At 30.3% G+C, this 21,275-nt stretch overlaps 5 protein-coding genes and 3 long non-coding RNA genes across 8 annotated transcripts; all 8 read right to left on the bottom strand.

The window, feature by feature from the left end:
* Nucleotides 1-12: 12 nt before the first annotated feature.
* Nucleotides 13-2,215, bottom strand: LOC138183379 (uncharacterized). Its single transcript, XM_069120221.1, has 4 exons — nt 2,207-2,215; nt 1,160-1,803; nt 685-850; nt 13-537 (listed from the first exon to the last, which is right to left on the bottom strand). The coding sequence occupies exons 1-4, from the start codon at nt 2,213-2,215 to the stop codon at nt 13-15; spliced, it is 1,344 nt and encodes a 447-aa protein (XP_068976322.1).
* An 86-nt stretch (nt 2,216-2,301) lies between these two features.
* On the bottom strand, nt 2,302-4,933 carry LOC138180787 (uncharacterized). Its single transcript, XR_011173373.1, has 3 exons — nt 4,548-4,933; nt 3,446-3,492; nt 2,302-2,449 (listed from the first exon to the last, which is right to left on the bottom strand). It is a non-coding gene; the product is annotated as an uncharacterized LOC138180787 (long non-coding RNA).
* Nucleotides 4,934-5,842: 909 nt separating this feature from the next.
* Nucleotides 5,843-7,690, bottom strand: LOC138183372 (WW domain-binding protein 11-like). Its single transcript, XM_069120207.1, has 3 exons — nt 7,627-7,690; nt 7,328-7,533; nt 5,843-7,237 (listed from the first exon to the last, which is right to left on the bottom strand). The coding sequence occupies exons 1-3, from the start codon at nt 7,688-7,690 to the stop codon at nt 5,843-5,845; spliced, it is 1,665 nt and encodes a 554-aa protein (XP_068976308.1).
* A 240-nt stretch (nt 7,691-7,930) lies between these two features.
* LOC138183357 (uncharacterized) lies at nt 7,931-10,127 on the bottom strand. Its single transcript, XM_069120189.1, has 4 exons — nt 10,119-10,127; nt 9,072-9,715; nt 8,597-8,762; nt 7,931-8,455 (listed from the first exon to the last, which is right to left on the bottom strand). The coding sequence occupies exons 1-4, from the start codon at nt 10,125-10,127 to the stop codon at nt 7,931-7,933; spliced, it is 1,344 nt and encodes a 447-aa protein (XP_068976290.1).
* Nucleotides 10,128-10,213: 86 nt separating this feature from the next.
* On the bottom strand, nt 10,214-12,845 carry LOC138180782 (uncharacterized). The gene is made up of 3 exons (XR_011173372.1): nt 12,460-12,845; nt 11,358-11,404; nt 10,214-10,361 (listed from the first exon to the last, which is right to left on the bottom strand). It is a non-coding gene; the product is annotated as an uncharacterized LOC138180782 (long non-coding RNA).
* Nucleotides 12,846-13,754: 909 nt separating this feature from the next.
* LOC138183353 (WW domain-binding protein 11-like) lies at nt 13,755-15,602 on the bottom strand. Its single transcript, XM_069120177.1, has 3 exons — nt 15,539-15,602; nt 15,240-15,445; nt 13,755-15,149 (listed from the first exon to the last, which is right to left on the bottom strand). The coding sequence occupies exons 1-3, from the start codon at nt 15,600-15,602 to the stop codon at nt 13,755-13,757; spliced, it is 1,665 nt and encodes a 554-aa protein (XP_068976278.1).
* A 240-nt stretch (nt 15,603-15,842) lies between these two features.
* LOC138183349 (uncharacterized) lies at nt 15,843-18,043 on the bottom strand. Its single transcript, XM_069120163.1, has 4 exons — nt 18,035-18,043; nt 16,988-17,631; nt 16,513-16,678; nt 15,843-16,367 (listed from the first exon to the last, which is right to left on the bottom strand). The coding sequence occupies exons 1-4, from the start codon at nt 18,041-18,043 to the stop codon at nt 15,843-15,845; spliced, it is 1,344 nt and encodes a 447-aa protein (XP_068976264.1).
* An 86-nt stretch (nt 18,044-18,129) lies between these two features.
* LOC138180779 (uncharacterized) lies at nt 18,130-20,749 on the bottom strand. The gene is made up of 3 exons (XR_011173371.1): nt 20,376-20,749; nt 19,274-19,320; nt 18,130-18,277 (listed from the first exon to the last, which is right to left on the bottom strand). It is a non-coding gene; the product is annotated as an uncharacterized LOC138180779 (long non-coding RNA).
* Between the last annotated feature and the right edge of the window lie 526 nt (nt 20,750-21,275).

Below are 21,275 nucleotides of genomic sequence, written 5' to 3'. Positions count from 1 at the left end.
CTAGCGCTAAATTCAACTTGTACACATTGTATTTGGTGAATTACCAACTCGATTAAGTTCTACAAATGTTAAACCTGGTCTCATTTGATTTAATAACATTACAGGGTGTATGCTTGTTGCATTAGCTGGAAGTTCTTTCTGAACTGGAGTTTTTTGAACATGAGAAATCTCTCTTTTAATTCCCTTAACTGGTGACGGTAATCCTGGTCTTGGAACTGGAACTGATGTTCCTCGATTATGCCATTCAAGGAAATGTTTATATAATGCAAAACTAGCCAAAGAACTCCATGCAATTTCATCACTTTCATCAACAGTAGTATCCATTGGTGTTACACCTTCTTCGTTATTTTCCTCTTTTGATATAGTAGATGTATCCATAGATTGGACTGATTGTCCATCTGATTCAGCATCAATACGTGCTTTCATAGATGCTGCCGTCATTTTTTCAAGTAATAATGCTTTCAATGCATTTTCAGCAGCATTTTGACGAGCAAGTGGTTTAGATAATCCTTGTCCAACATAAGCTTTACCATCAACCTGTTTTTAATAAAAAAAATTATTTTAGGATTTTAGTATTTATAATGTATAAACACGCATAAGTGTGTGTGTGTGTGTGTGTGTGTGTGTGTGTGTGCGTGTGTGCGCGCGCGTGCGTGTGAGTGTACATTAAATTATTCTAAATACCTCTGCATGAACGAGATACAGGGAGTTTGGCATAGGTCCTTGAGTTTCAGGAAATGTGAACTGGACTCCAGATTTCATTTCATTTAGTACCATAATTGCATTCTTGGGTTGCAATGTCTTTCGTAGACGTTGATTCAAACGAAGTCGTTTCAGTCTTTTATTTACTCTAATTTATTAAACAAGAGTATATTTTATTAATTTTTTCCATATATATATATATATCAGTATATCAATATTCACAATGATTATAAATATGCAATAGCTCAATAGTAATCTATTAGAGCACATAGCAATAGTTTCAATCTTCAAATTTGCGCAGTGGATTAGCATCATTATGTATATAATGTTTCTATATTTAGATAATTTATGCGATATAAATTTCAAAATTATTTCAAATGTAGTTAAAAAAAACGTTTTAAATAAACTTAGAAAAAAACAGAAATAAAAATTGCTTCTTAATGATTATTTTAAATACTTACATCCAGGTGCTTTACGCCTCCATCTTGGAAGTTGTTCTTCTATTTTAGTATCTGTATCTTCAGGTACTTGACTTTCATTCTTTACTTCAGATGTGCTATTACTTGTTGGAGGTGTAGGATTAGAGTTAGTTGTTAAGGGAGATGTTGGAGTAGGAACTAATGGTTGAGAAGATGAAACAGGATTATTTTGCATAGCAATTGCACTTTGTTGCTGATTATGAAGAGGTAGTTTTAAAATTGGTTTCAACCGTTGTATTTGAGGTTGAAATTGTGATTGTGATTGTGTTTGAGGCTGTGGTTGAGATTGTTGTTGGGACTGTGATTGAGGCTGTGGTTGAGCTTGGCTTTGAGAAGAATTGGCAATGGATTGTTGTGGTTGTTTAATTTGCTGTGGCAATTGTTGTTGCTGTTGTTGTGGTTTCCCTTGCTGTAAATTCTTTGCTGCTACTTGTTGCATTTGTGGTTGCTGAGATTTGCTATGTTGCAAATTCCTTGCTGCTACCTGTTGCATTTGTTGCTGTTGTTGCTGTTGCTGCTGCTGTGGTTTAAATGGTTGTGCATTTTGTGAACTTCCTTGTTTGTAATTACTTTGTTGATTTGGAGGAGGTTGTGTTGCTTGAAAACTGGCCTGCTGATTGTACTGCAAACATAGGGTGGGTCGCCGCTACACAAGGAACCTGTACGGTTGTGCTATCCCACCAAGGTCTAGCATCGCATATGCACTTGAAAGCAGTCTAATGCTACTCCCATAACTCATACCAGCCAAATTATTTCCGTGGCCTATATTTCCTTATGTATAACTGAACTGAGTTTACATAAAATAGAAAATAGAAAAAAGGAGAGTAAAAGGAGAGTAAGAAGAAGAATAAAGATTTTCAAGCCTAAGTAAAAGTTTCATTACTATATGCTTTATATCAATAATAAATATAATTTTGTAACATGTTGTGTATAAAATTTGCTCATGTTTATGGAAACAAACACTTAAGCTAATTGTGAAATAAAATTTAATAAATAATGAAGATTTAAACGAACAGAAAACTTACATGCGCCATTTTTATATTTTGTAACTATTAAATCATAATATTTCAGAGAAACCTACATATGTAGTATCAGGACAAGTTTATTTTTAGTTTAGTGACAAACAGTTTAGCCTAAAATGTTATGTAAACATCAGTTCAGTATGTTATTAAAAATATGGCCTATGGCAAGCTACGCTATGGGGGTAACTGACGAACTAGCCCCTGGCTGAATAGACCTCCTCGGTATTGTTGTATAGCTACTAGTTCCTGCATTGCAGGGGAGGGGAAAGTAGGGACCACTAATTAGTACATGCAAATGGATGAAATATTGAAAACAACAAATGGAAATATTGAAAACAATAATTACACATTCTAATTATGATGAATTCAAAATATTTCACACACACGCCCACACGCACGCACGCACGCACGCACACACACACAGAATTATCAGATATTGAGTATATTAAAAAGTGCTAAATGTATTTATTTTAAGTATCAAAAGAATGATCAATAACGTTATACAGATATTTATTCTTGTATTTATGAATCATTTTGTCATAAATTTCTAGTATATATACATCAAATGATATTAGTGAATATCATTGTATTATATATGTAATGTATTTTATTGTTATATACATCATAAAACTCTAATGTAGTTTAGTATTTGTACTAGATTAATATAAAAAATACTTCCATATTATTTTTATACTGGAAATATTTTTTGTGTATATACATATGTATAAGTTTAAGAAATGCAAATGTGTATTTTATATTTTGTAAAAACAAAAAATGCATTTCTAAATAATACTAATTTAAATTACTTAAGATATTAGATTACTTTACATCACATTTTTTCACTGTATTATGTATAAAATTAAATATATCATATTTTTAACATCTTTAGTATATTTAAATAATTTATATCAATAAACAAATTAAATATAATTATAGAAAAATAAAAGAATTTTAAGATCTGGAATACTTAGATAGCAAATATTGAGTGTATGTGTGTTTTGCATCTTCTGATATATAAATTTCTAAATTACTTAAACAGATTTTATCGATTGATATAATGAAAATGTGTTATTCATTTATTTACATACTACATACTATATATGTTACTATACCATATGTAATTATATGAATCATTTACTTGGAAAATTATTGTTTTCAAAATATATATATATACATATGCTTCTCTTATACTTTTTAAATTAAAGTTATGCAGTAAAATTATTCTTAAAATAGCAAACTTACAGTGCTTTGACCTTGATATGGTACATTTGGATTACTTTGGTTTCTCACTGGAAACATAATTAATGAAATTATTGGTATCTTTTGTTGAAATCAATGATAATAAAATCAAGAAAAACACATTCGCGGCTTTATAATAAATACAGTGAGTCTCAAAATTATTCACACATACAGGAGGTTATAGAAATATGAAAAATGAAATGATAATAAAAGTACGTTCAGCACTCTTTATTTAAAAAATGTGATATTTAGTCTTTGAACTATGAATATTATATAAAGAGCGATGAAATTATTAATATAGTTTTTGACAAGACAAAATGTAACAATTCCTTGCACTTATTCAGGTTATAAAATTAATGACACACATGTAACATTCTATGAAAAACAATTCAAGTACCCAAATACTGCCTTATAAATTCAGTGTAAGACATTATAACAATCAATTAATATCCAACTTGGGGAGGTGATAAAACAAAAAGGATATCTCACAAAATAAAAATTCTAATTATTATTATAAAAAATTATTAAGTTTAACAACATGTGTTGCTAATTTTGTGATCCTAATTAATTCTTGGAATTGTTTCGCATTATTTTTTCATAACCACAAATGATAATTTTATTGTTTTTTTCCATAGATTTCTTAGCTAAAGGACTAGAAAACTATATTTTTTAAATAAAACGTGCTGAGAATACTTTTATCATCTTTTTATTTTTCGTATTCCTGTTAACTTTCTGTATGTGCTAATAATTTTGTGACTAACTATGTATACAATTTTTACATTATTCAAGTTCAAATTAACACGTTAAACGAAAAAGTTCTTTTTCATATATAAGAATATTTAAAAAAATCAAAATAAATTATAAAAATTATTTTAGAACATCATTTTTAGCATTATTCACTAAGTATAACGTAAAATTATGTCAAAATATTCATTGTAGAACGCCATTCTTTATAAACCGGTATATAGGTATTGATTTTCTTCTACTACAGCCATATACGTACCTTCAACTATTATAAATAATGAACAAAAAAATATATCCACTACATTAAAATATCGAAGAAAACAATTACAAATTTACTGTAAAATTATTTAAAGCTACTTACTATTGGGATAGCCTTGGCTTTGTCTATTTCTTGGATACATGTTTTGAGTTCAAGTTAAATCACTTCAAATATAATTAGTTTCAGGACATAAAAATACTTTTTTACAATACATTTAACTCTGGAACGTAGGGTAGAATTAATTTTGATGAAACACTAATAATATTTAGATACTTTTACAACGTAGTCACAAAACTAAGAAACGACTTCCTATCTCGTTACAGAGAAGTAGGAAACAGGGTTGCCGTAACCACTGTTGCCGGTTGCCAGGCGAATTCTCTCACAAGGGAATAATACATGGTGTTACATTAACTCCACTGTCACTCTATACTGTGTCATTTATATTACGTGACATGAGTTACGTTCTATGTGATGTAAAGTAATTACAGTCAACTATTTTTTTAGCAAAAAGATTTGCATGGTATATTCTTTTATAAGGAAAGGTATGTATAAAGTAGAATAATAACACAAAACAAAATTACACATAATTATATATATTTATTACACAAAATTACAGTATACATAATATAATTACAAAATATTATAATACACGTAGGTCTCTTACATTTCTAAATTTGCATATAGGTGCTGATCCTTCCTTTTTCACAACAACAAGAGAGAATGCTTTGTGTATGGCTATTTATTATTTTCTTAATAATCCAGTTGAGGATGACCTTTCTTGCTTTGAAATGATTGCAGAAACTAGTTAGTTATTACGAAAACCTAATTTATTTTACCAACATATTTGGTATTTTAAACTAACGAATGTCGAGACTTGTTTATATGATCATGCTTGACTCGAAACTAGGAAATGACGTTTACTATTGTCGGAAATAGCAAGAACAAGTCTGTCATATGGATTATTAAGCGCATGCCTTAATAATAGTCCGCGATTTCATAATTTTAATGAAAATAAATTTTTACAACATCATTGTCTATTCTGTTAATTCGTTAGAATTAAATAATAGTACAAATTTTCATCATGTATTGCGTAAAAAACAATTTTTTACAAATTTAAGTAGAAAAAGTACAAGTTACTGTTGATACTGTAATATTGAATGCAAAATTTGAACAACTTTTAATTACTAATTGTTAAAATTAATTACTAGAAAGTATAATATTCAATAAAACATCTTTTTGGTCGAAATCTTTTAGCTACGCTTATGAACAAATTCAGTTCATATAAATTTACGCAGAAATAAAGGCACTTGAAATTTATAAATATTAAGGACTAAAAATTAAAAAATATGTCTATATTACAGTAATATATTATAGTAATAATAACCGCAACGTATTCTTTAACATTTAATTTTTTGCTTTTCAAGTAATGTTCTACTATATACAGTATTACAATTTGAAAGTAATCCTTCCATTTCTTGCATAAATTGCATATATGCATCATCTTTTGTTCTAGGTTGAGTAGTTCGCATTGGTTGCGTTTCTGGTATCCTTTCTGAAAGTCTTGACAAAATACTTGGTTTCCTTTTATCATCCCTTTTCACACGAAGAGAGGTAGGTAAAAATCTTATAACATCAGCTATTAAATTCCTCATTTGCGGTTTTGCTTCGATAATTGTAGTACTTTTACCGTCTTTATCTTTTCGATTAATTAATTGTGGTGCAGCAGGAAGTACATTAGGTGTTTTAGGTTGTGATCCTGTCGCAGATTGTGTCCGCATTTTAGGACTTCCTATATTTGTCATATTTGATAGATTTGGCATTTGCATTTGTGGAGGAAGCATTCTTGACATACTTGGTGGACCAGGTCTCAACATCCTCGGCATTCCTGGTGGTGGTGGTGGAGGTCTATACATTAAAGGAGACGGCGGCAATCCCATAGGTGGCATTGTGTGTGATTGCGTATGTTGAGAATGAGAATGTGATGTATGTTGATTATGGTTTGATGAATGGTCTGATGCTCCTGGAGGTTCTAGATCTTCCACTTCCATTTTATTATTACCACATTTATTATTAGACTTGGAATTAGATTCATGTTCTGCTTCCAGTAGTGACAATCGAGCATTTAAATCTTGAGCTCGTTCAGTTTCCCGCTTTTTATGAACAACTTCCTTTTCACGCATAAACTGATCAATATCTTGCCCTGCCATAGCTAACATTTTCTGTTGTAGAGTAGTTGTTGGTTTCACTTTAGCTATGTCCCTTTCTTTTTCCTTCTCTTTGTCACCGTCCTTATCTTTACCGTCTGACTCTTGTTTATTATCTTCTTTGTCATCCGCAAATCGAATTGTTCTCGATTTTGGTACTTGTTCTTTAGTCATATCTTCATCATCACTTGATAGATATGGCGATGGAAAAGGTGGGACACCGGGTGATTCTTCATTAGGTGCTAGTGTAGGTATGGAAGGGCATGTTGCATATGCACTTGTTTTTTTTAAAATACTTGGTGGTATTGGTATGTTCATAAGCGGATGATGCTGTGGTATGTAATGTGGATGGGGCGGATACATATGCGCTGGTGGTTGCGGCATATCAGGCAAAGGTATTTGTGAAGTTAAAGAACCTGAGTACATTCGAGATATGTCATTGGCGGCTGATGGTAATGGAATTTCATCAACTTGTACTTGTTGTGCAAGTCTTACAGCCTCAAAATATGAAACGAGATCTATTCTTCTACGTTCATATTGTATCAATTGTTCTTTTAACTCTGCCCACTTTTCCTGATCATCCTTTGCCTGTAAAGAAACAAAAAAATATATGTAATATTGTACGATATGTTAAAATATGTTAACATTGATTTAATCTTATCAATAATTAATACATACATGCATTTTCAAGATGCGATCCAAGGTCTCCTTTAATTTCTTTCTTTTGTCTTTCAGTACTTTCTCATTAAGTGGTGGTGGCATTTGATCTATTTTTTCCATTTCTTCGATAATCTGAGCCGGATCTTTGCCCTTTAGAACGGCAGCGCGTACTAACTGCCTTTGTTTTTTATTTTTCATTATTTCTTTTTTACGTGCCTCTTTACCTGTAACAAATTTGTTATCATAAGTTACAATAATTATAAATAAGTTATAATAATTATTAAATCTAAGATTTTTAAGTCATTGTATCAACTTACGTGCTTGATCGGTAGGATTCATATATTTCCCACTTTTCGTGGTGTACATCGAACAACGTCCCATGTTTTCTCACTTAAGAAAACAGCTTACGACGTAAATTTATATTGTATTTTCACAATTTTTATATTAAATAAATTAATATTTATATTTATCGTAAGTACGGGTACGCCGACTATACTCAGTACACTGCAGACGGTATACTGAAGCTGCTGCAGTCTGCGCAACGAAATGGAGACGTAAGTAACTGTAAATTGATGTGTACGCCCTCTATATGAATGCTACATGAACTAGCTAGCGCTAAATTCAACTTGTACACATTGTATTTGGTGAATTACCAACTCGATTAAGTTCTACAAATGTTAAACCTGGTCTCATTTGATTTAATAACATTACAGGGTGTATGCTTGTTGCATTAGCTGGAAGTTCTTTCTGAACTGGAGTTTTTTGAACATGAGAAATCTCTCTTTTAATTCCCTTAACTGGTGACGGTAATCCTGGTCTTGGAACTGGAACTGATGTTCCTCGATTATGCCATTCAAGGAAATGTTTATATAATGCAAAACTAGCCAAAGAACTCCATGCAATTTCATCACTTTCATCAACAGTAGTATCCATTGGTGTTACACCTTCTTCGTTATTTTCCTCTTTTGATATAGTAGATGTATCCATAGATTGGACTGATTGTCCATCTGATTCAGCATCAATACGTGCTTTCATAGATGCTGCCGTCATTTTTTCAAGTAATAATGCTTTCAATGCATTTTCAGCAGCATTTTGACGAGCAAGTGGTTTAGATAATCCTTGTCCAACATAAGCTTTACCATCAACCTGTTTTTAATAAAAAAAATTATTTTAGGATTTTAGTATTTATAATGTATAAACACGCATAAGTGTGTGTGTGTGTGTGTGTGTGTGTGTGCGTGTGTGCGCGCGCGTGCGTGTGAGTGTACATTAAATTATTCTAAATACCTCTGCATGAACGAGATACAGGGAGTTTGGCATAGGTCCTTGAGTTTCAGGAAATGTGAACTGGACTCCAGATTTCATTTCATTTAGTACCATAATTGCATTCTTGGGTTGCAATGTCTTTCGTAGACGTTGATTCAAACGAAGTCGTTTCAGTCTTTTATTTACTCTAATTTATTAAACAAGAGTATATTTTATTAATTTTTTCCATATATATATATATATCAGTATATCAATATTCACAATGATTATAAATATGCAATAGCTCAATAGTAATCTATTAGAGCACATAGCAATAGTTTCAATCTTCAAATTTGCGCAGTGGATTATCATCATTATGTATATAATGTTTCTATATTTAGATAATTTATGCGATATAAATTTCAAAATTATTTCAAATGTAGTTAAAAAAAACGTTTTAAATAAACTTAGAAAAAAACAGAAATAAAAATTGCTTCTTAATGATTATTTTAAATACTTACATCCAGGTGCTTTACGCCTCCATCTTGGAAGTTGTTCTTCTATTTTAGTATCTGTATCTTCAGGTACTTGACTTTCATTCTTTACTTCAGATGTGCTATTACTTGTTGGAGGTGTAGGATTAGAGTTAGTTGTTAAGGGAGATGTTGGAGTAGGAACTAATGGTTGAGAAGATGAAACAGGATTATTTTGCATAGCAATTGCACTTTGTTGCTGATTATGAAGAGGTAGTTTTAAAATTGGTTTCAACCGTTGTATTTGAGGTTGAAATTGTGATTGTGATTGTGTTTGAGGCTGTGGTTGAGATTGTTGTTGGGACTGTGATTGAGGCTGTGGTTGAGCTTGGCTTTGAGAAGAATTGGCAATGGATTGTTGTGGTTGTTTAATTTGCTGTGGCAATTGTTGTTGCTGTTGTTGTGGTTTCCCTTGCTGTAAATTCTTTGCTGCTACTTGTTGCATTTGTGGTTGCTGAGATTTGCTATGTTGCAAATTCCTTGCTGCTACCTGTTGCATTTGTGGTTGTTGTTGCTGTTGCTGCTGCTGTGGTTTAAATGGTTGTGCATTTTGTGAACTTCCTTGTTTGTAATTACTTTGTTGATTTGGAGGAGGTTGTGTTGCTTGAAAACTGGCCTGCTGATTGTACTGCAAACATAGGGTGGGTCGCCGCTACACAAGGAACCTGTACGGTTGTGCTATCCCACCAAGGTCTAGCATCGCATATGCACTTGAAAGCAGTCTAATGCTACTCCCATAACTCATACCAGCCAAATTATTTCCGTGGCCTATATTTCCTTATGTATAACTGAACTGAGTTTACATAAAATAGAAAATAGAAAAAAGGAGAGTAAAAGGAGAGTAAGAAGAAGAATAAAGATTTTCAAGCCTAAGTAAAAGTTTCATTACTATATGCTTTATATCAATAATAAATATAATTTTGTAACATGTTGCGTATAAAATTTGCTCATGTTTATGGAAACAAACACTTAAGCTAATTGTGAAATAAAATTTAATAAATAATGAAGATTTAAACGAACAGAAAACTTACATGCGCCATTTTTATATTTTGTAACTATTAAATCATAATATTTCAGAGAAACCTACATATGTAGTATCAGGACAAGTTTATTTTTAGTTTAGTGACAAACAGTTTAGCCTAAAATGTTATGTAAACATCAGTTCAGTATGTTATTAAAAATATGGCCTATGGCAAGCTACGCTATGGGGGTAACTGACGAACTAGCCCCTGGCTGAATAGACCTCCTCGGTATTGTTGTATAGCTACTAGTTCCTGCATTGCAGGGGAGGGGAAAGTAGGGACCACTAATTAGTACATGCAAATGGATGAAATATTGAAAACAACAAATGGAAATATTGAAAACAATAATTACACATTCTAATTATGATGAATTCAAAATATTTCACACACACGCCCACACGCACGCACGCACGCACGCACACACACACAGAATTATCAGATATTGAGTATATTAAAAAGTGCTAAATGTATTTATTTTAAGTATCAAAAGAATGATCAATAACGTTATACAGATATTTATTCTTGTATTTATGAATCATTTTGTCATAAATTTCTAGTATATATACATCAAATGATATTAGTGAATATCATTGTATTATATATGTAATGTATTTTATTGTTATATACATCATAAAACTCTAATGTAGTTTAGTATTTGTACTAGATTAATATAAAAAATACTTCCATATTATTTTTATACTGGAAATATTTTTTGTGTATATACATATGTATAAGTTTAAGAAATGCAAATGTGTATTTTATATTTTGTAAAAACAAAAAATGCATTTCTAAATAATACTAATTTAAATTACTTAAGATATTAGATTACTTTACATCACATTTTTTCACTGTATTATGTATAAAATTAAATATATCATATTTTTAACATCTTTAGTATATTTAAATAATTTATATCAATAAACAAATTAAATATAATTATAGAAAAATAAAAGAATTTTAAGATCTGGAATACTTAGATAGCAAATATTGAGTGTATGTGTGTTTTGCATCTTCTGATATATAAATTTCTAAATTACTTAAACAGATTTTATCGATTGATATAATGAAAATGTGTTATTCATTTATTTACATACTACATACTATATATGTTACTATACCATATGTAATTATATGAATCATTTACTTGGAAAATTATTGTTTTCAAAATATATATATATACATATGCTTCTCTTATACTTTTTAAATTAAAGTTATGCAGTAAAATTATTCTTAAAATAGCAAACTTACAGTGCTTTGACCTTGATATGGTACATTTGGATTACTTTGGTTTCTCACTGGAAACATAATTAATGAAATTATTGGTATCTTTTGTTGAAATCAATGATAATAAAATCAAGAAAAACACATTCGCGGCTTTATAATAAATACAGTGAGTCTCAAAATTATTCACACATACAGGAGGTTATAGAAATATGAAAAATGAAATGATAATAAAAGTACGTTCAGCACTCTTTATTTAAAAAATGTGATATTTAGTCTTTGAACTATGAATATTATATAAAGAGCGATGAAATTATTAATATAGTTTTTGACAAGACAAAATGTAACAATTCCTTGCACTTATTCAGGTTATAAAATTAATGACACACATGTAACATTCTATGAAAAACAATTCAAGTACCCAAATACTGCCTTATAAATTCAGTGTAAGACATTATAACAATCAATTAATATCCAACTTGGGGAGGTGATAAAACAAAAAGGATATCTCACAAAATAAAAATTCTAATTATTATTATAAAAAATTATTAAGTTTAACAACATGTGTTGCTAATTTTGTGATCCTAATTAATTCTTGGAATTGTTTCGCATTATTTTTTCATAACCACAAATGATAATTTTATTGTTTTTTTCCATAGATTTCTTAGCTAAAGGACTAGAAAACTATATTTTTTAAATAAAACGTGCTGAGAATACTTTTATCATCTTTTTATTTTTCGTATTCCTGTTAACTTTCTGTATGTGCTAATAATTTTGTGACTAACTATGTATACAATTTTTACATTATTCAAGTTCAAATTAACACGTTAAACGAAAAAGTTCTTTTTCATATATAAGAATATTTAAAAAAATCAAAATAAATTATAAAAATTATTTTAGAACATCATTTTTAGCATTATTCACTAAGTATAACGTAAAATTATGTCAAAATATTCATTGTAGAACGCCATTCTTTATAAACCGGTATATAGGTATTGATTTTCTTCTACTACAGCCATATACGTACCTTCAACTATTATAAATAATGAACAAAAAAATATATCCACTACATTAAAATATCGAAGAAAACAATTACAAATTTACTGTAAAATTATTTAAAGCTACTTACTATTGGGATAGCCTTGGCTTTGTCTATTTCTTGGATACATGTTTTGAGTTCAAGTTAAATCACTTCAAATATAATTAGTTTCAGGACATAAAAATACTTTTTTACAATACATTTAACTCTGGAACGTAGGGTAGAATTAATTTTGATGAAACACTAATAATATTTAGATACTTTTACAACGTAGTCACAAAACTAAGAAACGACTTCCTATCTCGTTACAGAGAAGTAGGAAACAGGGTTGCCGTAACCACTGTTGCCGGTTGCCAGGCGAATTCTCTCACAAGGGAATAATACATGGTGTTACATTAACTCCACTGTCACTCTATACTGTGTCATTTATATTACGTGACATGAGTTACGTTCTATGTGATGTAAAGTAATTACAGTCAACTATTTTTTTAGCAAAAAGATTTGCATGGTATATTCTTTTATAAGGAAAGGTATGTATAAAGTAGAATAATAACACAAAACAAAATTACACATAATTATATATATTTATTACACAAAATTACAGTATACATAATATAATTACAAAATATTATAATACACGTAGGTCTCTTACATTTCTAAATTTGCATATAGGTGCTGATCCTTCCTTTTTCACAACAACAAGAGAGAATGCTTTGTGTATGGCTATTTATTATTTTCTTAATAATCCAGTTGAGGATGACCTTTCTTGCTTTGAAATGATTGCAGAAACTAGTTAGTTATTACGAAAACCTAATTTATTTTACCAACATATTTGGTATTTTAAACTAACGAATGTCGAGACTTGTTTATATGATCATGCTTGACTCGAAACTAGGAAATGACGTTTACTATTGTCGGAAATAGCAAGAACAAGTCTGTCATATGGATTATTAAGCGCATGCCTTAATAATAGTCCGCGATTTCATAATTTTAATGAAAATAAATTTTTACAACATCATTGTCTATTCTGTTAATTCGTTAGAATTAAATAATAGTACAAATTTTCATCATGTATTGCGTAAAAAACAATTTTTTACAAATTTAAGTAGAAAAAGTACAAGTTACTGTTGATACTGTAATATTGAATGCAAAATTTGAACAACTTTTAATTACTAATTGTTAAAATTAATTACTAGAAAGTATAATATTCAATAAAACATCTTTTTGGTCGAAATCTTTTAGCTACGCTTATGAACAAATTCAGTTCATATAAATTTACGCAGAAATAAAGGCACTTGAAATTTATAAATATTAAGGACTAAAAATTAAAAAATATGTCTATATTACAGTAATATATTATAGTAATAATAACCGCAACGTATTCTTTAACATTTAATTTTTTGCTTTTCAAGTAATGTTCTACTATATACAGTATTACAATTTGAAAGTAATCCTTCCATTTCTTGCATAAATTGCATATATGCATCATCTTTTGTTCTAGGTTGAGTAGTTCGCATTGGTTGCGTTTCTGGTATCCTTTCTGAAAGTCTTGACAAAATACTTGGTTTCCTTTTATCATCCCTTTTCACACGAAGAGAGGTAGGTAAAAATCTTATAACATCAGCTATTAAATTCCTCATTTGCGGTTTTGCTTCGATAATTGTAGTACTTTTACCGTCTTTATCTTTTCGATTAATTAATTGTGGTGCAGCAGGAAGTACATTAGGTGTTTTAGGTTGTGATCCTGTCGCAGATTGTGTCCGCATTTTAGGACTTCCTATATTTGTCATATTTGATAGATTTGGCATTTGCATTTGTGGAGGAAGCATTCTTGACATACTTGGTGGACCAGGTCTCAACATCCTCGGCATTCCTGGTGGTGGTGGTGGAGGTCTATACATTAAAGGAGACGGCGGCAATCCCATAGGTGGCATTGTGTGTGATTGCGTATGTTGAGAATGAGAATGTGATGTATGTTGATTATGGTTTGATGAATGGTCTGATGCTCCTGGAGGTTCTAGATCTTCCACTTCCATTTTATTATTACCACATTTATTATTAGACTTGGAATTAGATTCATGTTCTGCTTCCAGTAGTGACAATCGAGCATTTAAATCTTGAGCTCGTTCAGTTTCCCGCTTTTTATGAACAACTTCCTTTTCACGCATAAACTGATCAATATCTTGCCCTGCCATAGCTAACATTTTCTGTTGTAGAGTAGTTGTTGGTTTCACTTTAGCTATGTCCCTTTCTTTTTCCTTCTCTTTGTCACCGTCCTTATCTTTACCGTCTGACTCTTGTTTATTATCTTCTTTGTCATCCGCAAATCGAATTGTTCTCGATTTTGGTACTTGTTCTTTAGTCATATCTTCATCATCACTTGATAGATATGGCGATGGAAAAGGTGGGACACCGGGTGATTCTTCATTAGGTGCTAGTGTAGGTATGGAAGGGCATGTTGCATATGCACTTGTTTTTTTTAAAATACTTGGTGGTATTGGTATGTTCATAAGCGGATGATGCTGTGGTATGTAATGTGGATGGGGCGGATACATATGCGCTGGTGGTTGCGGCATATCAGGCAAAGGTATTTGTGAAGTTAAAGAACCTGAGTACATTCGAGATATGTCATTGGCGGCTGATGGTAATGGAATTTCATCAACTTGTACTTGTTGTGCAAGTCTTACAGCCTCAAAATATGAAACGAGATCTATTCTTCTACGTTCATATTGTATCAATTGTTCTTTTAACTCTGCCCACTTTTCCTGATCATCCTTTGCCTGTAAAGAAACAAAAAAATATATGTAATATTGTACGATATGTTAAAATATGTTAACATTGATTTAATCTTATCAATAATTAATACATACATGCATTTTCAAGATGCGATCCAAGGTCTCCTTTAATTTCTTTCTTTTGTCTTTCAGTACTTTCTCATTAAGTGGTGGTGGCATTTGATCTATTTTTTCCATTTCTTCGATAATCTGAGCCGGATCTTTGCCCTTTAGAACGGCAGCGCGTACTAACTGCCTTTGTTTTTTATTTTTCATTATTTCTTTTTTACGTGCCTCTTTACCTGTAACAAATTTGTTATCATAAGTTACAATAATTATAAATAAGTTATAATAATTATTAAATCTAAGATTTTTAAGTCATTGTATCAACTTACGTGCTTGATCGGTAGGATTCATATATTTCCCACTTTTCGTGGTGTACATCGAACAACGTCCCATGTTTTCTCACTTAAGAAAACAGCTTACGACGTAAATTTATATTGTATTTTCACAATTTTTATATTAAATAAATTAATATTTATATTTATCGTAAGTACGGGTACGCCGACTATACTCAGTACACTGCAGACGGTATACTGAAGCTGCTGCAGTCTGCGCAACGAAATGGAGACGTAAGTAACTGTAAATTGATGTGTACGCCCTCTATATGAACGCTACATGAACTAGCTAGCGCTAAATTCAACTTGTACACATTGTATTTGGTGAATTACCAACTCGATTAAGTTCTACAAATGTTAAACCTGGTCTCATTTGATTTAATAACATTACAGGGTGTATGCTTGTTGCATTAGCTGGAAGTTCTTTCTGAACTGGAGTTTTTTGAACATGAGAAATCTCTCTTTTAATTCCCTTAACTGGTGACGGTAATCCTGGTCTTGGAACTGGAACTGATGTTCCTCGATTATGCCATTCAAGGAAATGTTTATATAATGCAAAACTAGCCAAAGAACTCCATGCAATTTCATCACTTTCATCAACAGTAGTATCCATTGGTGTTACACCTTCTTCGTTATTTTCCTCTTTTGATATAGTAGATGTATCCATAGATTGGACTGATTGTCCATCTGATTCAGCATCAATACGTGCTTTCATAGATGCTGCCGTCATTTTTTCAAGTAATAATGCTTTCAATGCATTTTCAGCAGCATTTTGACGAGCAAGTGGTTTAGATAATCCTTGTCCAACATAAGCTTTACCATCAACCTGTTTTTAATAAAAAAAATTATTTTAGGATTTTAGTATTTATAATGTATAAACACGCATAAGTGTGTGTGTGTGTGTGTGTGTGTGTGTGTGTGCGTGTGTGCGCGCGCGTGCGTGTGAGTGTACATTAAATTATTCTAAATACCTCTGCATGAACGAGATACAGGGAGTTTGGCATAGGTCCTTGAGTTTCAGGAAATGTGAACTGGACTCCAGATTTCATTTCATTTAGTACCATAATTGCATTCTTGGGTTGCAATGTCTTTCGTAGACGTTGATTCAAACGAAGTCGTTTCAGTCTTTTATTTACTCTAATTTATTAAACAAGAGTATATTTTATTAATTTTTTCCATATATATATATATATCAGTATATCAATATTCACAATGATTATAAATATGCAATAGCTCAATAGTAATCTATTAGAGCACATAGCAATAGTTTCAATCTTCAAATTTGCGCAGTGGATTATCATCATTATGTATATAATGTTTCTATATTTAGATAATTTATGCGATATAAATTTCAAAATTATTTCAAATGTAGTTAAAAAAAACGTTTTAAATAAACTTAGAAAAAAACAGAAATAAAAATTGCTTCTTAATGATTATTTTAAATACTTACATCCAGGTGCTTTACGCCTCCATCTTGGAAGTTGTTCTTCTATTTTAGTATCTGTATCTTCAGGTACTTGACTTTCATTCTTTACTTCAGATGTGCTATTACTTGTTGGAGGTGTAGGATTAGAGTTAGTTGTTAAGGGAGATGTTGGAGTAGGAACTAATGGTTGAGAAGATGAAACAGGATTATTTTGCATAGCAATTGCACTTTGTTGCTGATTATGAAGAGGTAGTTTTAAAATTGGTTTCAACCGTTGTATTTGAGGTTGAAATTGTGATTGTGATTGTGTTTGAGGCTGTGGTTGAGATTGTTGTTGGGACTGTGATTGAGGCTGTGGTTGAGCTTGGCTTTGAGAAGAATTGGCAATGGATTGTTGTGGTTGTTTAATTTGCTGTGGCAATTGTTGTTGCTGTTGTTGTGGTTTCCCTTGCTGTAAATTCTTTGCTGCTACTTGTTGCATTTGTGGTTGCTGAGATTTGCTATGTTGCAAATTCCTTGCTGCTACCTGTTGCATTTGTGGTTGTTGTTGCTGTTGCTGCTGCTGTGGTTTAAATGGTTGTGCATTTTGTGAACTTCCTTGTTTGTAATTACTTTGTTGATTTGGAGGAGGTTGTGTTGCTTGAAAACTGGCCTGCTGATTGTACTGCAAACATAGGGTGGGTCGCCGCTACACAAGGAACCTGTACGGTTGTGCTATCCCACCAAGGTCTAGCATCGCATATGCACTTGAAAGCAGTCTAATGCTACTCCCATAACTCATACCAGCCAAATTATTTCCGTGGCCTATATTTCCTTATGTATAACTGAACTGAGTTTACATAAAATAGAAAATAGAAAAAAGGAGAGTAAAAGGAGAGTAAGAAGAAGAATAAAGATTTTCAAGCCTAAGTAAAAGTTTCATTACTATATGCTTTATATCAATAATAAATATAATTTTGTAACATGTTGCGTATAAAATTTGCTCATGTTTATGGAAACAAACACTTAAGCTAATTGTGAAATAAAATTTAATAAATAATGAAGATTTAAACGAACAGAAAACTTACATGCGCCATTTTTATATTTTGTAACTATTAAATCATAATATTTCAGAGAAACCTACATATGTAGTATCAGGACAAGTTTATTTTTAGTTTAGTGACAAACAGTTTAGCCTAAAATGTTATGTAAACATCAGTTCAGTATGTTATTAAAAATATGGCCTATGGCAAGCTACGCTATGGGGGTAACTGACGAACTAGCCCCTGGCTGAATAGACCTCCTCGGTATTGTTGTATAGCTACTAGTTCCTGCATTGCAGGGGAGGGGAAAGTAGGGACCACTAATTAGTACATGCAAATGGATGAAATATTGAAAACAACAAATGGAAATATTGAAAACAATAATTACACATTCTAATTATGATGAATTCAAAATATTTCACACACACGCCCACACGCACGCACGCACGCACGCACACACACACAGAATTATCAGATATTGAGTATATTAAAAAGTGCTAAATGTATTTATTTTAAGTATCAAAAGAATGATCAATAACGTTATACAGATATTTATTCTTGTATTTATGAATCATTTTGTCATAAATTTCTAGTATATATACATCAAATGATATTAGTGAATATCATTGTATTATATATGTAATGTATTTTATTGTTATATACATCATAAAACTCTAATGTAGTTTAGTATTTGTACTAGATTAATATAAAAAATACTTCCATATTATTTTTATACTGGAAATATTTTTTGTGTATATACATATGTATAAGTTTAAGAAATGCAAATGTGTATTTTATATTTTGTAAAAACAAAAAATGCATTTCTAAATAATACTAATTTAAATTACTTAAGATATTAGATTACTTTACATCACATTTTTTCACTGTATTATGTATAAAATTAAATATATCATATTTTTAACATCTTTAGTATATTTAAATAATTTATATCAATAAACAAATTAAATATAATTATAGAAAAATAAAAGAATTTTAAGATCTGGAATACTTAGATAGCAAATATTGAGTGTATGTGTGTTTTGCATCTTCTGATATATAAATTTCTAAATTACTTAAACAGATTTTATCGATTGATATAATGAAAATGTGTTATTCATTTATTTACATACTACATACTATATATGTTACTATACCATATGTAATTATATGAATCATTTACTTGGAAAATTATTGTTTTCAAAATATATATATATACATATGCTTCTCTTATACTTTTTAAATTAAAGTTATGCAGTAAAATTATTCTTAAAATAGCAAACTTACAGTGCTTTGACCTTGATATGGTACATTTGGATTACTTTGGTTTCTCACTGGAAACATAATTAATGAAATTATTGGTATCTTTTGTTGAAATCAATGATAATAAAATCAAGAAAAACACATTCGCGGCTTTATAATAAATACAGTGAGTCTCAAAATTATTCACACATACAGGAGGTTATAGAAATATGAAAAATGAAATGATAATAAAAGTACGTTCAGCACTCTTTATTTAAAAAATGTGATATTTAGTCTTTGAACTATGAATATTATATAAAGAGCGATGAAATTATTAATATAGTTTTTGACAAGACAAAATGTAACAATTCCTTGCACTTATTCAGGTTATAAAATTAATGACACACATGTAACATTCTATGAAAAACAATTCAAGTACCCAAATACTGCCTTATAAATTCAGTGTAAGACATTATAACAATCAATTAATATCCAACTTGGGGAGGTGATAAAACAAAAAGGATATCTCACAAAATAAAAATTCTAATTATTATTATAAAAAATTATTAAGTTTAACAACATGTGTTGCTAATTTTGTGATCCTAATTAATTCTTGGAATTGTTTCGCATTATTTTTTCATAACCACAAATGATAATTTTATTGTTTTTTTCCATAGATTTCTTAGCTAAAGGACTAGAAAACTATATTTTTTAAATAAAACGTGCTGAGAATACTTTTATCATCTTTTTATTTTTCGTATTCCTGTTAACTTTCTGTATGTGCTAATAATTTTGTGACTAACTATGTATACAATTTTTACATTATTCAAGTTCAAATTAACACGTTAAACGAAAAAGTTCTTTTTCATATATAAGAATATTTAAAAAAATCAAAATAAATTATAAAAATTATTTTAGAACATCATTTTTAGCATTATTCACTAAGTATAACGTAAAATTATGTCAAAATATTCATTGTAGAACGCCATTCTTTATAAACCGGTATATAGGTATTGATTTTCTTCTACTACAGCCATATACGTACCTTCAACTATTATAAATAATGAACAAAAAAATATATCCACTACATTAAAATATCGAAGAAAACAATTACAAATTTACTGTAAAATTATTTAAAGCTACTTACTATTGGGATAGCCTTGGCTTTGTCTATTTCTTGGATACATGTTTTGAGTTCAAGTTAAATCACTTCAAATATAATTAGTTTCAGGACATAAAAATACTTTTTTACAATACATTTAACTCTGGAACGTAGGGTAGAATTAATTTTGATGAAACACTAATAATATTTAGATACTTTTACAACGTAGTCACAAAACTAAGAAACGACTTCCTATCTCGTTACAGAGAAGTAGGAAACAGGGTTGCCGTAACCACTGTTGCCGGTTGCCAGGCGAATTCTCTCACAAGGGAATAATACATGGTGTTACATTAACTCCACTGTCACTCTATACTGTGTCATTTATATTACGTGACATGAGTTACGTTCTATGTGATGTAAAGTAATTACAGTCAACTATCTTTTTAGCAAAAAGATTTGCATGGTATATTCTTTTATAAGGAAAGGTATGTATAAAGTAGAATAATAACACAAAACAAAATTACACATAATTATATATATTTATTACACAAAATTACAGTATACATAATATAATTACAAAATATTATAATACACGTAGGTCTCTTACATTTCTAAATTTGCATATAGGTGCTGATCCTTCCTTTTTCACAACAACAAGAGAGAATGCTTTGTGTATGGCTATTTATTATTTTCTTAATAATCCAGTTGAGGATGACCTTTCTTGCTTTGAAATGATTGCAGAAACTAGTTAGTTATTACGAAAACCTAATTTATTTTACCAACATATTTGGTATTTTAAACTAACGAATGTCGAGACTTGTTTATATGATCATGCTTGACTCGAAACTAGGAAATGACGTTTACTATTGTCGGAAATAGCAAGAACAAGTCTGTCATATGGATTATTAAGCGCATGCCTTAATAATAGTCCGCGATTTCATAATT

This window comes from Bombus flavifrons, chromosome 1 (assembly GCF_040668555.2).
Source record: "Bombus flavifrons isolate JBK064 chromosome 1, iyBomFlav1_principal, whole genome shotgun sequence".
Classification (NCBI taxonomy): domain Eukaryota; kingdom Metazoa; phylum Arthropoda; class Insecta; order Hymenoptera; family Apidae; genus Bombus; species Bombus flavifrons.
The sequence above is the reverse complement of the archived record's forward strand: the minus strand, read 5'-3'. Positions and strand labels throughout refer to the sequence as shown.

Coding starts and splice junctions, on each gene's coding strand:
- LOC138183379 (XM_069120221.1), bottom strand. Junction 851..1,159: donor CGTAAAGCACCTGGATGTAA/GTATTTAAAATA, acceptor TTAATAAATTAG/AGTAAATAAAAGACTGAAAC. Junction 538..684: donor TGTATCTCGTTCATGCAGAG/GTATTTAGAATA, acceptor TATTAAAAACAG/GTTGATGGTAAAGCTTATGT.
- LOC138183372 (XM_069120207.1), bottom strand. CDS start 7,690: ATGGGACGTTGTTCGATGTACACCACGAAAAGTGGGAAATATATGAAT. Junction 7,534..7,626: donor GAATCCTACCGATCAAGCAC/GTAAGTTGATAC, acceptor AATTTGTTACAG/GTAAAGAGGCACGTAAAAAA. Junction 7,238..7,327: donor ATCGCATCTTGAAAATGCAT/GTATGTATTAAT, acceptor GTTTCTTTACAG/GCAAAGGATGATCAGGAAAA.
- LOC138183357 (XM_069120189.1), bottom strand. Junction 8,763..9,071: donor CGTAAAGCACCTGGATGTAA/GTATTTAAAATA, acceptor TTAATAAATTAG/AGTAAATAAAAGACTGAAAC. Junction 8,456..8,596: donor TGTATCTCGTTCATGCAGAG/GTATTTAGAATA, acceptor TATTAAAAACAG/GTTGATGGTAAAGCTTATGT.
- LOC138183353 (XM_069120177.1), bottom strand. CDS start 15,602: ATGGGACGTTGTTCGATGTACACCACGAAAAGTGGGAAATATATGAAT. Junction 15,446..15,538: donor GAATCCTACCGATCAAGCAC/GTAAGTTGATAC, acceptor AATTTGTTACAG/GTAAAGAGGCACGTAAAAAA. Junction 15,150..15,239: donor ATCGCATCTTGAAAATGCAT/GTATGTATTAAT, acceptor GTTTCTTTACAG/GCAAAGGATGATCAGGAAAA.
- LOC138183349 (XM_069120163.1), bottom strand. Junction 16,679..16,987: donor CGTAAAGCACCTGGATGTAA/GTATTTAAAATA, acceptor TTAATAAATTAG/AGTAAATAAAAGACTGAAAC. Junction 16,368..16,512: donor TGTATCTCGTTCATGCAGAG/GTATTTAGAATA, acceptor TATTAAAAACAG/GTTGATGGTAAAGCTTATGT.